At 51.1% G+C, this 15,761-nt stretch overlaps 1 protein-coding gene across 1 annotated transcript in view; it reads right to left on the bottom strand.

Annotated features, from left to right (window-relative positions):
- Positions 1-1,007: 1,007 nt before the first annotated feature.
- Positions 1,008-15,761, bottom strand: part of GALNT18 (polypeptide N-acetylgalactosaminyltransferase 18) — a 341,618-nt gene continuing 326,864 nt past the window's right edge. Inside the window, exon 11 of the mRNA XM_061132121.1 lies at positions 1,008-1,407. Coding sequence (XP_060988104.1) covers positions 1,261-1,407 — 147 coding nt within the window. The 3' untranslated portion in view covers positions 1,008-1,260. The remainder of the gene's footprint in view (positions 1,408-15,761) is intronic.

The raw sequence follows: 15,761 nt of genomic DNA, 5'->3' as shown, positions 1-15,761 counted from the left end.
GAACTCTGGTGTGAGCGCCTGGAGGAGGGAGGTGCTGGTCACTTGGCTGGGCCTGGGAGGATGAGCGACAGCTCTGTTTTCTGCATGTCAGATGAGCACTGTCCAAGGGACAGCCACCCAGCTGCCCGGGGCCCGTCAGCAGTGGGTGATGGGACCTGGGGCGCAGAGGAGAGGTCCGGGCACAGACGGGGATTTGAGTATCACTGTGTCATGGGTGGGGGCCCTTGTACAGAGGGACTGGCTGTGAGCTGCTTCTCCCAGGAACAGGGCTAGAGACTGGCACTCAAGAGGTGATCGGGGCTAGCACAGAAGGAGTAGGGGTGATGACACAGAGAGGGAGGAAACACACAGGGGAAGCTGGCCACCTACAAGCCAAGGAGCCCCTGAGGCTTCTAGACGCTTGGAGAGAGGCCTGGACCCGATTCTCCTCACAGCTCTCAGAAGGAGCCAGCCCAGCTGACACCCCGACTTCAGACTCCTAGCCTTCAGAACCATGTGACGACAGCTGTTTAAGCCACCCAGTGTGTGGCACGTTGTTGCCCCTGGGAACTAATGCACCGTGATTCATGGAAGGAGCTGATGGTCTCAGCAGCTGGATGTGGCAGTTGCTGACGCAAGTCTCACTGCTGAGTGCCTGAGCCATGGACAGCTTTGGGAGGTGAAGGCGGTGGCTTCTGGAGAACAGTGTGGTCTGAAGCCCAGTGGCTGATGAGCCTTCCTGGTTTCTCAGGATGAAGGACTAAGGCGTCCTGTGGAGGCAGAGGGAACCCTCTCTCTGGAGGTGACCCTGAGGTCAAGGTGCCCGTCTCGTCTCCCTGGGCCCCACAGAGAAAGCTGGCAGCTTGCACAACAAGCTCCTACTGTCTGCAGGGCCTTAAAGCCTCGTTTCTCAGGGGTGGGAGCAGGGAGGGCAAACACAGCCACGTCTTGGGCTCCAAGTTCAGAGGAGACAGGCCTGAATCTCCATCAAATGACTAACACCCCTTTTCTTAATCAATGGTATTTTATTGTCAGTTATAAATATTTACCACGTGTCCCCTATTTACAGTTGCAAAATAGTTTATGATATTATACCCTCATCCACCATTCGGCATCTTTCTATAAACTCCATGAAAATTGAATAGGAAATACAAAGCTCTTTTGGGGGCCCACCAACCTGGTTCCCCAGACTCCAAACACCCCCACACGGACAGCAGGCAGCGTTGCAGCAGGTGCTACACAGTAGCAAAGGGGCGGGGCGTGGGGTGGCTCCCGGCGGGGTCAGGATGCCAGGCTTCTCAGGACGTTGGTGATGCTCCAGTGCTGGCCCGAGCACCTCTGCAGCACCAGCTGGAAGCCGAACTCCGCTTCGTTGTTCTCCTGCAGCTCCAGACAGCGCTTGGACTTGCGGTTCTGGATGGGGCCTCCCTAGGAGCCAGGGTGGAGAGTGGGGTCAGAGGGCGTGGGGGAGCCTCAGGCCCAGGGGCTGGTGGGGATCACTTGTGGGTGCAGACGCGTGGGATCCTGGGAGGCTGTGGGAGGTCTGGGGTCAGCGTGCCCACAGAGCCTGAGGCTCCCCATCTCCAGGGGCTGATTTCCTCCCCAAGACGGAACCCTATGCCTCTGTTTTCTTCACAAGGCCCTAGTCCTTTGTTAGGAAAGAGGACAGAAATGCCCCAGCCCAGCTTCCATCTACCTAGCTGGGTGTGGCATGCTGGTTTGCTTCTATTGCGCCTGTCATGGGGGCTGGGCCCTGCTCCCCATTTGTGCTGCAAATCCTGGTTCCTTGGGACCACCCCATGATGGGCCTGAATGTAAGCATCACCAGAGGCCCAGGACCTCCTGCTTTTAGTGTCCTGCTCCCAGCTGGACCTCTGGAGTGATCAGTGCTGGCCTCAACCAAACCCAGGCTCCCGATACCGTCTTACGGCCCTGGGCTCCGTCAGCCCTGGATACGCTTGGTTTCCCTCTATGCTGCTGATGTTCCAGGAGGTTCTGTAGCCATGCATACTCAGTTTATGCTCAAAGCCCTTGAAAGAAGGGAGGTTCTGCTTCTTAAAGCAGCCCTACAGCAGCAAAAAAGAAACCTCCAATTTTTGCTTTTAGTGAGATCCTTGCAGGCCTTAGACACTCAGGCTGCTGATTGGCACCTGGGTGTCAGTCCAGACTCTTGGAGTATCTCTGAGTTTCACCAAAGATGTGCTCAGCCGGGCTTTGGCCTCCCAAGCAGGCAGGCTCTTACAAGTTGGCCCCCTGGAGCTTCATGGTACTGGAGTATATGAACAAACTCACTTTCCCCCAGAATCTACTCCTCCTGTGCTTCCCATCTCAGCAATAACCAAGCATTTCCACGGACACCTCTGCTTCTCCCCAGTACTGATTAGGCACCAAATCCTACCAATTCCTCCTCATACCCTGTGACTGTCCCCTTATCCCCATGCCATCACACCTGCCCCGGTTCAGGCCACGGTCTTCTGTCACCTGGACAACTGCACCAGTCTCCTAACTGACCCCCCTCCCTTTCCACAAGCAGGACTCTGTAGTGCACCCCCCAGCTGCCCCCATGCCCATCCCAGCGAACGGCACCCTGTGATAGAGGGGGACACACCCCTCTTCTGTAAGGAAGCCATCCTCTTGGCCACCACTGTCCCCATGGCAACCACTGACACCTCACGAGAACACTGAGACTCAGTACTTCCAACCACCCGGGAAATGGGCAGCATCTCCTGCAGCTGAGTGTACACAGCCCTGAGACCCACGGACCCCAGGCCCAGGTGGGTATCCAGAAGAACTGTCTGCACCGGTTCTGAAGCATGGTTTATAAAAGCTCCAACCTGGACACAACCCAAATGTCCATCAGTAGTACAATGGATAAATAACTTGTGGTTATTCACCTAACTCGTACATTAAAAATGCTGTACATTACAGCATTAGAAAATGAGCAAGCCAGAGCTCCACTCATTAAGGACAAATCCCACAAATACAATGCTAGCAAAAGAAGCCAGACAAAGAACACATACACAATTAGACTTACATATACTTTCCAAACAGGCAAAATAAGACCACAGACTTAGAGTCAGGGGTAGGTATCTTGGGGAGGAGGGAGCGGGAAAATGATTGCTGCTGCTGCTGCTAAGTCGCTTCAGTCATGTCTGACCTTGTGCAGCCTACCAGGCTCCTCCGTCCATGGGATTTTCCAGGCAAGAACACTGGAGCGGGTTGCTATTGCCTTCTCCGGGGAAGATGATTGACAGTAGACCAAAGGGTGCTTCCTGGGAGTTGGGAGTGTGCTATTTCCTGATCTGGCTGGTGGTTACCTAAATGTTGGCTTTGTTTTAAATTATTGAGTTGAACATTTATTTTGGTATGTATGTTTGCATGGTTCTATCTGCGTATATGTTATTCTTCAGCTAAGAAAGTTTAAAACAAAAATCCAGCTCTCTCAGAGGGACTTTGAACAGCAGGTGAAGGAGCCAGGGGGCAGAGAGGGTAAGGAGTGTAGTTTATATGTGTGTCTGGGAGGGGGTGTGGGACTCCCCATTTGCTGTGTATGGGAGATGGCCCGGGGACTGCAAACCTCCTTAGAAGCATTCGAGGGAGTAAAGCAGTGTGCCCCTGTGTGCCCTGACCCCAGCACCTCCCCTGAGGAGAGCAGGGGCTCGCTGATCCTGAGAGCGGAGAGACAGCACAACAAAAGCAGCTCACCTGGGGCCCAGAGGTGCAGCCAGAGAGAAGCCCACAGGCTCAGGCTCTGAGGGGCCGAGGGACGTCGGGCCACCAGGCAAGGGCTCAGAAAGGCCCCTGGGGTCCCTGTGTTGGAAGAGATGCGGAAGCCTGGCCCTCTCATCCTCACTTGCAAGCTGACTGGGCCATCCTGGCCGAGCACTCTTCCCTGGGCAGCTCCACCTTGGGAGAACTCTCCCCCACTGGATGAAAACTGTTGTCTCGGGGGCAACCAGCAAGGGGACCCAGACTGTGCCCCGAGGTTTCCACAGGTGGGTAGGCTCCTACTTCTCCACCTTCTCCTTTCCCGTAGGGGAAGATAGGGCACACAGCCCCCCAACCCCCCAGTTCCATTCTCTACCAGGTGAAACATTTCCAGTTCCTTGCGAGACAATCTGGTTTCATTTTGCCATCCCAGTGGCCCTCCTGTAGACAGACTCCAGTAGTTGTGAGTCACTCAGAACTGACCACGCAGCAGAGGATCACCATCTCGTCTCCACTGAACAAGAGGCTCCTTGGACATAGCCGAGGCATTTGCACTTTGGGGGCCACACCATGCTCCCGAGCCCCGACTGGATGACTTTGCTGGCCAGCCTCAAGTCGTACCTTCAGAAGCTGTGCTCCACCTTGGGTCCTCTCCCTGTCCCTCAAAATCTTGGCTTTTGAATCCAGAGGAATCCCTTGTGACACCTGCTCTAAGCAAGGCCAGCCAGTCCCTCCACCAGGCTCTGGTTTCCAAGGCCTGAGCGCTCTGCTGCCCACACCCAGGGTGGGTTGGTCTAGTGCTTTTGGGCCTGGGGCCAGCCCCCGCCCAATCCTCCTGTATCCCCAGCAGCCTGGTGGGATGCCTTATCCTGTGAGGCTGGAGGAGAGCTCAGGCAGGATGGGAATGAAACCAGCCCAGCTCTCTAATCACAAGATCTGCTGGTGATTCAGGTGGTGAGACAGAGGAGAGGGCTGGACAGAGATGCTTCTGCCCGGGGCAAGCTGCTCTGCCCTCCTGCTTCCTTTCTCTCTAGGGCCAGATGGTAATTTTGGTCCTGACGACTGAAGAATGAGCAGAAGGATCAGTGGGAAACCCCTTTAACATCTATAACACAACAGATGGATATGAAGCTATTCACGGTGTCAGGATCGGGGCTCCAGAAAAAGTGCACAACAGGCAGAAAAGGGGGACAGACGAGGATTCTGACAGCTCAGGAGGTCCTCAAGGCCAGGCCAGGCCTTGCCAACCATGAGGCTGCTTCACCAAACCCAGACCACTGAAGTCTGGAGAAACTTGTCCAAACCAGAGGCGTGCATAGCTCTCTCCTTTCCCGCCAGCCACTCGGGCACATTCTAAGCCTTCCTCGGGGATGCCATGCCAAGGCCAAGAGAGGGAGGTGGGGCAGAGGTCTCTGAGAAGCAGAGCGTTCCTTCAGAGACTCAAATATGGCATTTCCCATGCCCTCCCCTGACCCAGACGCTCTCTCAGCACCCTAGAGACAGGAAGTATGGTGACCCTGAGGCAGAAATGGTCTGTATGGCCTCCAGGAAGGCTGTGGGAGAAAGGGAGTCAGGCCAAGAGCAGGGCTGTGACGGAGACACAACCTCAGTGAGGGCACCTGGAACTGAGGGTGGAGAATGAGGCCAAGAGAGCTCTCTTTCCAGAGGCATTGAAGGAGAATCTTCCAGAACAGAGTAGTAAGGCCACCTTGGAGGCCTGGTATACATCTTGGGACATACGTGGGATACGGAGGAGCCAGCCCATTCTCTGATGTGGAGCTGCGCTGGTCATTGGCCAGTCTCCCTCCTGTCTTCCTCCCCAGACCTCAAGCTCTGTCATTGAGCAAACCCTGGAATCTCACCCCATTCTTGGGCAAATTCGATTTGCCCCAGTTGCGAAGGAGACTTCCTTTTCTCTATTCAGTCCCTTCACAGTGAGCTCAGCACCTTTGGGGGCAGCCTGGTGGGGTTACTATTCTTACCTCCACCTGCAGGCTCTGCCCTGAGATAAAAGCAGGGACAGTTAAGGCTCATTTGCCACATCCCCGGCACCGTGTCAAGTGCTTCACACACTGTTTCATGTGTTCCTCACAATAACGCTGAGCAGTGGAGGTAAGAATTATTTCCATTCTGTAGAATTGGAGACTGAGGCTCAGAGAGTTGGGCCACATGGTCAGTCAGTGGTAGAGTCAGGCTGGGAGTCTGCCGCCTTCACTGTTCCCCACTAGGATGAGTGGCCAGACCTTCCCCTCCATTTATCCCGCCCGGGCCAGTTGGTGAACTAGACTGAGAGCTGCAGTGCGCCACAGCTTGTGGTGGAGGAAGGCCATCTGATGGGCCCCAGCGGCTCTGGAGAGTCAGGTTGATCTACTCCTTTTGAGAGTTCTCTGCAAAGATGTGATTCATTGCTCTATCCATCCATCCAGTAATTAATGACTGCCTATCACATTCTTGGAATAGTTGCTGGCCACTGACACATATCAGTGACTAAACAGGAGGAGATCTTTGTCTTTGTGGAGACTATATTCTAGGAGGAAGAGAGAACAGTAGATTCTTTACTGTGTTAAAAGTGCTAAGATTGTGCACAAAAATGGAAAACAGTGCTGTGGATTGAATGTGTCCCCTATAAATTCATGTGTTGAAGCCCTGATCCCCAGCGTGATGCAAGGTGGGGCCTTGGGGAGGGAATTAGGTCCCAGGGGTGGAGCCCTCCTGATGGAACTAGTGCCCTTACAAGAAGAGATGCAGGAGAGATGGTCTCTTTCTCTGGGCCACATGAGGACACAGTGAAAAGCTGGCCATGTGAAAACCAGGAAGAGGGTTCTCACCAGACACCAAATCTGCTGGCACCTTGATCCTGAACTTTCCAGCCTCCAGAATGGTGAGTAATACATGTTTGTTGTTCAAGCTTCCCAGTCACTGGTCTTCTTATTATACTAGCAGCCCAGATAGACTAAGTCCAGCAGGTTGGGAGGATTCGGGAACTGCTGTGAGCAGGAGGCAGGCTGCAGCAGCAGGAGATGCTTGGGGGTGATCCTGAGAAGGTGCGAGCTGGGCAAAGATGCGAGGGAGGAAAGGAGGAGTCTAGGTGCATTGGAATGAAGCTCCCGCACCCACAGAGGCCTGGTGTGTGCAGGGAACAGCATGGGGTCGGGGGAGGAGAGGAGACCCAAGAGCTGAGAGAGGGGCAGGTTGTGTGAAGGGACTTTGGCTGTTCATCCGGTGACAGGACTGGCCGCTGTGGGGTGGGACTGACATGCTAAACGGGTCCCTCGGGCTGCTGTGTGGCATGTGGAGCATGGGGGTCGGGGAGCGAGGAGGAAGGAACCAGGACCACCTCTTAGCAGGTTCTCATCCTCACCAGAGAGCACCTGCCAGCCCCGCCCTCGGTGGAGGGCGAAGTCGCTTGGTTTACCAGTCCAGTCATCTAAATTATTTGTGTAATACTTACAACTACAGGATCTGGAAACACACAATACTTTTAATTAAAGAATTTAAATAAGGGCAATTAAACCTGGCAGGAGAGAGGCCGCAGCACACAGAGAGCTTAATTGGAACGGAAACCGAGTTAAGTATGGAAACAGCATTAAAAAAAAAAATAGAAAGCTGAATGTATGGAATTAAGAAGGCTAATAATAATTCCTAGAGCTGGGTTCCCAGCCCCCAGCCTAGCTCCTTCTTCTTTCAAGCCTCTCTGGAGTAGAGACTAGAACGGGCATCAGAGGTGGGACTAGTGGAAGCAAGAACATGGGACTCTGCTCCCAGCCCTGCTTCCAGCTCTCCCTGGCTGTAACCCTGGTAAGCGGCTGAGCCGTCCTGGGCTTCAGTCTTCTTGTTTATAAAAGGTACCAGAGGACTGTGGGGGTACGGAGACATGGAGCGCTGACTATGGGCCCGGCGGGGCACGTGGCACTGTGGTCCATGAGCTCCTTGGAGTGAGGTGCTGAGGGGCCGACTCTGGATTTCGCAGCCACACACCTCCTCTCTGCCTGTTTGCCCAGGTGTGTGTCTGTGGCAGGAGACTAACCTGCCCAGTTCTTTCTGGGGAGGTGGGCAGGGCAAATGGATTAGACAGCCTCTGGAGGGCTTTGTGACACCCTCGATCACTGGGCCCCACCTTCTGACCCGCACAGGCCTAGTGTGTGCAGAGAACAGCATGGGGCTGGGGGAGGAAATGAGGCCCAAGAGCTAAATGAGGCCCAAGAGCTAAAAAGAGAGGCCCAAGAGCTAATGTGAATTGACTTTGGCTGTTCATTCCATGACAGGACTGGCCACTTCGGGGTGGAACTGACATGCTAACTGGGTCCTTCTGGCTGCTGTGTGGCGTGTAGAGCACAGGCAGGGATGGGGTGGGAGGGCGGAGGGGGGGGTGGGAGTGCAGGGGTGGGGAATAGGGGGTTGGGTGGTTGGGGGGTGGGGAAGGAGGAAGGAAGTGCCTTTTTAAGCTGCCTGTGCTTTTCACAGCTGCCGGTGCTGCTGGTCCAGGGACCATACTTTGGGGACCACAAGCAAACCGTGATCCTCTCTGGGGAAAGGATGAGCCTGGGCTTACTGCCCCGAGCTGGGGCACCTGGAGCAGCTGCACTGAGCTCAGGTTGCTCTCATGCTTGCAATCAAGGCATTTACAAGGAGACTGCGTGAGGACTGAATCCTGTATTCCGAAGACTGCTTCTTTCAGAGCTCTGGTTCCACTTTTTGTTCTAATTAGTTTTCCATGGGCAAGTGGCCCAGTGGGTCTTTGGCTTTAAGCACAGTGGACGTGGGAGTTTCCAGGTTAAGTCGTAAATGATTAATAATCAAATAATTCAAAGCATGGGTGGGATGTTAGTGCTAGTTACAGAAATCCTGAGATTAAGTCTTTTTTGTAGAGGAAAGTGGTCTTTCTGTACTATGAATATTCAACACTATGTTTTTTTAAAAAGTGCCTTGGTGTTTGTTGTTCTTAAAGGAGATGCACCTGTCCCTGAGTGAGATTCTGCTTGGGATTTGCTCTGAGGTCTGTTGGACTGAAAATGGGGTAATGGCAATGTCAAATGCAAAAGGAAAGGTGAAGGGGGGTATCCAGCAAGATGGCTGGAGGGAGTTTGCTGAGGAAGCAGGAATATAGCCAGTTCATACACATCTACTGGCAGGAAGACCCTAGCCCCAAACTCCTACTGCAGTAATCCACAGGTTTTCTAGAGACAAGACAAAGCCTCCTTGGCATGAAGGTTTAAAGCGTGGGCCCTAGAGACAGAATCCTGATTTGACCTCGGACAAATACTATAATATCTCTGTGCCTCAGTTTCCTCATCTGTAGAATGGGGATATGAAGCACCTGATGGCAATGTCATGAGGATTAAGTGATATTTATACAGCAGTTACAATAGTACCTGGTGCATAGTAAGAACCACGTGAATGTCTGAGACATAAAATTTAAAATCCCACCCACAGGTTCCCTGGTGGCTCAGTGGTAAAGAATCCACCTGCCAATGCAGGAGACACAAGTTTGGTCCCTGATCAGGGAAGATCCCACGTGCCTCGGAGCAACTAAGCCCCTGAGCCACAATTACTGAGCTTGAGCTCTAGAGCCCAGAAGCCACAACTACTGAGGCTGCACAACCTAGAACCTGTGCTCCACAAGAGAAACCACTGCAGTGAGAAGCCTGCACATCGTAACTAGAGAGCAAATCCCACTTGACGCGACTAGAGAAAAGCTGGTGCAGCAGTGAAGACCCAGCACAGCCAAAAATAAGTAACTAACTCAATGAAAATTTAAAATAAATAAATAAAATGCTCCCCAGGTCTGAACAGTGAGGTACGGAGCCTTCACACCTGGTCCTGGCTCCTGATCTAAAGTGCTGACGGCCATAAATTAAAAATAACTAAGAAAATATTCAGGGCCTAAATAAAGCTTTGTCAGTCCTTCAAAACTGGACGGTTCTACACTTGCCCCTTCATGTGACATGGAAATGAAAAGCTGCTTTATTCCAGAGCCACTAAGAAACACCCTATTATAGTCTTTTCTTCTCAGTACAAAAGGTTCTCCAAGTTGGACTTCCTGACAGCGCCTGGGGATTGGAGCGGGAGAAAGTCAAGGACTCCTCCTCCTTGCGTGCTGGGAAATTCTTTGGCAGAATCAGTGGTGCTCCCTGGGAAATGTGCTCTGCAAATAAGTTCTTTTTGGAGTGGGTTACTCATCTTGCATCAAATTATCAAATTAGACCCCACAAATCAGAACTAGTGGTCCATGGCCAGGCTCTGTGCTCAGCTCTCTTCCAGGCAGTCTCTGCAGGCTCTCAAAATGCTTTCTCTCCTGGCCTTAACGGTCATCTCTGCTGTTATCCTTGATGCTCTCCATTTGGAAAAGGCATTAGAAAGCCTTTTAAAGCCCTTGCCTCTGAGCTGAGAATGAGGCAAGATTGGGGGCTGAGATGGGAGGATGGCCCCCCAGTGGGAAAGCTGCCCTGTGCACTGAATGGGCCTTGCCTGTGTTTCCATCAAAGAACCCAACGGCCCACGGTGGTGACAGCACGTCTGAGTCTGGGGCAGCATGATATATGGTCAGAACACACTGACATCTCATCAGAGCCTCTTGTTTTAACAAATATTCATACAAATTGCTACTCCCTTTTATACTTGTTTTAGTAAAGATCATTTCCACCTTCCTCCCCTAAATCTGAAGCTATAGGAAGAGTAAGTTGGAGCAGCCTGCTTCATGCATGTCTGTGTATTGCGGCTGGATGCACTACCATTTAAAAATGTTCCTGGAGGGATTTTCCAACTAAACTGAGCCCTTTGACTACGATATTCAAATGTCCTTGAAATACTGTAGTACAATTAGTTTTTATTCAGCATGCATGCGTGCATGCAAGGAGGAGTTATTGAGGGTAGAGTTCATCTTTGGGTCTCCCACAAATCTGTCTCGAGATCTGGGACACAGAATATTTGTATTAGTATTTGTGAATTTTTAGAAAGGATTCTTTTATTTAATTGACAGCATCCTGGTGTATCTCTTCTGTTGCAGGCTTTCTGTTAGGTGCTAGAGACACAGAAAGTGTAAGATAGCCCATCTCTCCAGTCTATTAGTTGATGGGAGAAAGAGTTATGGAGAAAAATAACAGATAAACAATTCCATAAAGTGGGATAACAATGACCCTCATAGCAGATGTGCAGCTCATTTTCAAGTTCATGGTGCTTCTTAGTAAGGTGGGCCCAGTTGGGGCTTCTCTCATGCACGTGTGTGTGTGGGTAAGTCGCTTCAGTCATGTCTGACTGTTTGTGACCCTATGGACTGTAGCCTGCCCAGTTCCTCTGTCCATGGGATTCTCCTGGCAAGAATACTGGGGTGGTTTGCCATGCCCTTCTCTAAGGGATCTTCCCAACCCAGGGATCGAACCTGTGTCTCTAATGTCTCCTGCATTGGCAGGTAGGTTCTTTACTACTAGTGACACTTGGGAAGCCCTAAAGTCTTATACCTAATGTATATGAGTCTATAATCCCAGGACATAGTCAGTTTAGGAAATTCTTTAATTCTGGATGAGTCACAAGTTAGAAAAATCATAGGAACAACTACCACTTCTGAAGTTAATGAAGTCTCATCACTTGTCGACATGGGAAATGTTGGCTGTTTAGAGATGGGTGCTCACTGACTTCTTCAAACTCAGAGCCTGGGGTGGCCCTCGATTCGTAGTCTCCCCTCACAACTACCTCCATTTAATTCATCACTGCTTCCGATAGACTGATGAACTGTCTCTCAGCATTCTCCCTAACAGTTGCCTGGCCCCAGGCCCCCAAGGCAACCTCATCCATCCCTTTTCTCACAGGGATGATGGAACAGACTCCTACTTTCCTCTCTGTCTTCCATTCCACCTTGCACTCTGCTGTCAGAGGTATTCAGACCACATCATGTCATTCTAAAGTTTATTGAACCCCTCCTGTGAAAAGTGAAGTGAAATTGTTAGTCGCTCAGTCTTGTTTGACTCTTTGTGACTCCATGGGCTATAGCCCGCCAGGCTCCTCTGTCCATAGAATTCTCCAGGCAAGAATACTGGAGTAGGTAGCCATTCCCTTCTTCAGGGGATCTCCTGACCCAGGGATCAAACTTGGGTCTCCTGCATTGCAGGCATATTCTTTACCATCTGAGCCACCAGGGAAGCCCATGAACACCCCCTAGTTCCTCCCTTGGCTTTTAAGGTAAAGTCAAACCTCTTGGGCTTAATTTTCAATGACCATTACCTGCCCCCAAACTGACTCTGTGTCTCATCTCTCTCATATCCCAATTCTAAATTCCACCCACACCAACACTGAATTTCTATTCCTCAAACATACCCTGCCTTTTTCTGCCTTTGCCTATGCTGAGCCTCTACATGGGCTGTTCTTCCTTTCTACATTTGGGAAGTATCCTGCAACTTTCAAGAACCAGATCAAACATGTCTCGAATGTGAAGCCATCCCTGAGCTATGCAGACAGAGCCCGTCACCCCAGGCTTCCAGAACACTGTATCCCCCTCATTTCTGCTCTTGCCATCCAGTTTTGTTATGTGTTTATACACCCAAGGGCTCCTCCAGGGCAGAGGCCGTGTCTGATTCATATCTGCCCAACCACTGTGCTCAATAAATGTTTGATGAATGACTGAAGGAAAGAATGTTCATCATTGGAAAATTGCTCATCAGAGCCCTGTACATCAGCGTTCCTGAGAGATGTTTTCATCAAATGTAGTTTCTCAGTATCTGATGCTGTTCTGATTCATCCTGAAGCACTGGAAATTCAGAAGAGCTTGCAGGGGTTAGAGGAAAGTCATTTTATTTGTTAAACAGAAAATCAGGCTATGAGACGGAACACTAAGATATGCAAATACTATCTTTTTTGTAGGAGAAACTGGGAGAATCACACTAGATTATTTTGGAATTAATTCAGCTTAAATGTCTGTGGAGTTTAAATGCAGCCCTCAGGAGAGTAAATAATGCAGAATGTGAAAGTGAGGAGATTTGAAATGCACCAGTAAAATCTTTCAGCCCAACTTCTGCACCAGAACATTTTGGTAGAATGTTGGTAGAATCCCCTTGTAATTTGTAAAGATTAAAACCTGTGGCAAGAAAATTAGCCCAGACCATAATTTTAATCATTTAAGAGGCTCCCAGCTTCCTCTGGCCTCATCAACACTAGCTCCTAAACAGTAAGGGCTTAAGGACAGATTTCAGGATACTTGATAAATATTGATCATTTTGCATGAAACAAAAATTTCACAAGCGTTAATTTTTAAATATCAAGTGAGAGTGGCTGCTCTGGGTTTGCAAATTAGGGATTCAAAAATATTATTTCCAAACAGTTCCCTTGGTAGAAGGATCAAAGAGGTGATGCCAGAGTGCCCTGGGAGTTCTAATTAGATTTATGTATAAGGAGTGAAAAACTGCCCGGTCCTCAGGGCTGCACATGCTAACACAGCCTGCTTTTGTCACAGTGTCCCTTCAAGCATGAGTGTGTGGGGCTGCCTGTTCAAGGCTGTGTGTGTATTGAGATGAGTGAAGGACGGAGCTGGATTTTGGAGGAATATTCCTTTCTCTGCCCAAGTCAGAAAAGGGCAGATGAGATGAGGGCCAGCTGGGGCACCAAGGCCTCTGGATCTGGACATGGGTGGGAAGGCCATCTGTCTGCAAGGGCTGGAAAGGAGCTGGACGTGCCTGTGTGCAGGGCTGGGATGTTGAAGCAGCCCAAGTTCAGATTCAAACTGCACAAGGCTAGGCTCAGAGAGGCCGAGGCCTCACAGACAGTCTGAGCTCTATTCCCCTGGTGATTCTGGAGCTTCTGGGAGGAGCAAGTACTCGGAAGGGGCCAGGGAGCTCACTTCAGTTCAGTTCAGGGGCACTCATAGCCAGTAACACACAGTTCCCAGAGAGGCAGGTGCCTGGCTGGGCCCGATTTCTCGATGGTATTCCAGGGCAACCTGGGTCCTCTCCTCCTCCCTCTCCCAGTGAGTAGAAGCAGTGTGCCTGCCCATCCCAGGACCCCCAGCCACACATGCCCGCTTGTTTGGTCCACTCCACCAAACGCTGGGCTCCTGGGGGCAGCCTCAGATTCTGTCCTGACAGGAGATCGTGGGGGCCAGGCAGGGTCCTGAAGACCCCAGGGTCAAGGAGGAGAAGGAGGAGGAGGAAGGAACGTTTAAACTTTCAAACTGCATCTCAGCCTCTGGTAACTCCCTTGCCTGCCTCTTTCCCCCTTCTAGAATTTCTCCTCGCCATTCAGCTCCACAATTCTAGCCGCTAGGGGCTTTCAAAACCCAGACCTAACACACCAGTTTCCCGCCTCACTTTCCATGGGACCAGGTCCAGGCCCATCTGCCCCTCAGATGCATCCCCAGCTGTGCCCCACGATGCCTGCCAGGATCCAGACACATGCACCATCTGCAGCTCCCTGCACGTGGCTTGGGTTTGGTGCCTTCAGCTTGCATCTATGCCATTCCTTCTCCCTTGAATGCCACCTCTCCACTCCTATATGGAGCAAACTCTTATGCCATCTACAAGAGCCAAGTTATATACTATCTCTTCTGAAAAGCCACCAGCCCTGCCCCAACCCCCATCTTCCTGCATGGTGCCATACAACTCCCAGGATGAAATTGAAAGCAGGGGTGAAGCAGAGTGACTGAAGGCAGTACAGAACACCTGATGTGAGCCCCGACAAGACCCTCCAGATGGTACAGTCCCCATCTCACCCAGCCAAGTCAGCCGCATTCACCTCCACGTGCTGATGTACCCATTTTTCTCTGTTGCCTCCAGCCTGTGAGTCTATTTTGCATCTAACTTGAGCTGGGAGACAACAGCCACTTCACCATCAAGCCCACAAGCTAGCCTTCCTTCCTGACCACACATCTCCAGGGCTCCTTCTCCCTTGTAATTTAAAGGTGGATAGAAAGTCCATATAGTCAAAGCTATGGTTTTTCTAGTAGTCATGTACAAATGTGAGAGTTGGACTATAAAGAAGGTTGAGCATTGAAGAACTGATGTTTTCGAATGGTGCTGGAGAAGACTCTTGAGAGTCCCTTGGACAGCAAGGAGATCAAACCAGTCAGCTGTAAAGGAAATCAACCCTGAATATTCATTGAAAGGACTGATGCTGAAGCTGAAGCTCCAATACTTTGGCCACCTGATGGAAGGAGCCAACTCATTGGAAAAGGTCCTGATTTGGGGAAAGATTGAAGGCAGGAAGAGAAGTGGGGGTGACAGAGGATGAGGTGGTTGGATGGCATCACCAATTCAGTGGACATGAGTTTGAGCAAGCTCTGGGAGATGGTGAAGGACAGGGAAGCCTGGCGTGCTGCAGTCCGTGGGGTTGCAAAGAGTCGGACAGGACTGAGCAACTGAACAACAACAGGAGGGGGGATGCAGCCCTGAGCTGTGTCACTCTGGGCCAGAAGCCTGGCAGAGGAACATGACAAAGCCTTCCACTGGGCACAGTGTGGGGTCAAACGGGCCACAGTGGGGCATGTGGGCTCCACTAGGAGAGAGGGAGGTGGGAGGAAGACATGTCCTCTGTTCTAAGCCTCAGCCCTGACCCTGACCTTCTTCTAGGGACCACTTCCAACATCCTCACACACTTACAGATAGAAAAGAGAATCTGAAGTAGTTCAGGAGTAATAATAATAACCAGTTTGGCCACCTGATGCGAAGAGCTGACTCATTGGAAAAGACCCTGATGCTGGGAAAGATTGAGAACAGGAGGAGAAGGGGACGACAGAGAATAAGATGGTTGGATGGCATCACCGACTCAATGGACATGGGTTTGGGTGGAGTTGGTGATAGACAGGGAGGCCTGGCGTGCTGCGGTTCATGGGGTCGCAAAGAGTTGGACACGACTGAGCTACTGAAATGAACTGAACTGAATACCTTGGGTCTGTTATTTGACATCTTTGTGCCTCATCTATGAACTTGGGCTAACAGTCCACAGTAAATCACACATAGTCACTGTGATGACTGAATGAGCTGGTGTATGCCTGGCATCCAGGAAGTCTGGCACAGGGTAAACACTGTGTGAACCTTGGCTAATTCTTTCTATGGGACAGAACTTTATCATTGGCAGCATGTGTCAAAGGTCAC

Source organism: Dama dama, chromosome 1 (assembly GCF_033118175.1).
Source record: "Dama dama isolate Ldn47 chromosome 1, ASM3311817v1, whole genome shotgun sequence".
Taxonomy (NCBI): domain Eukaryota; kingdom Metazoa; phylum Chordata; class Mammalia; order Artiodactyla; family Cervidae; genus Dama; species Dama dama.
This window is presented reverse-complemented; position numbering and strand designations above follow the sequence as displayed.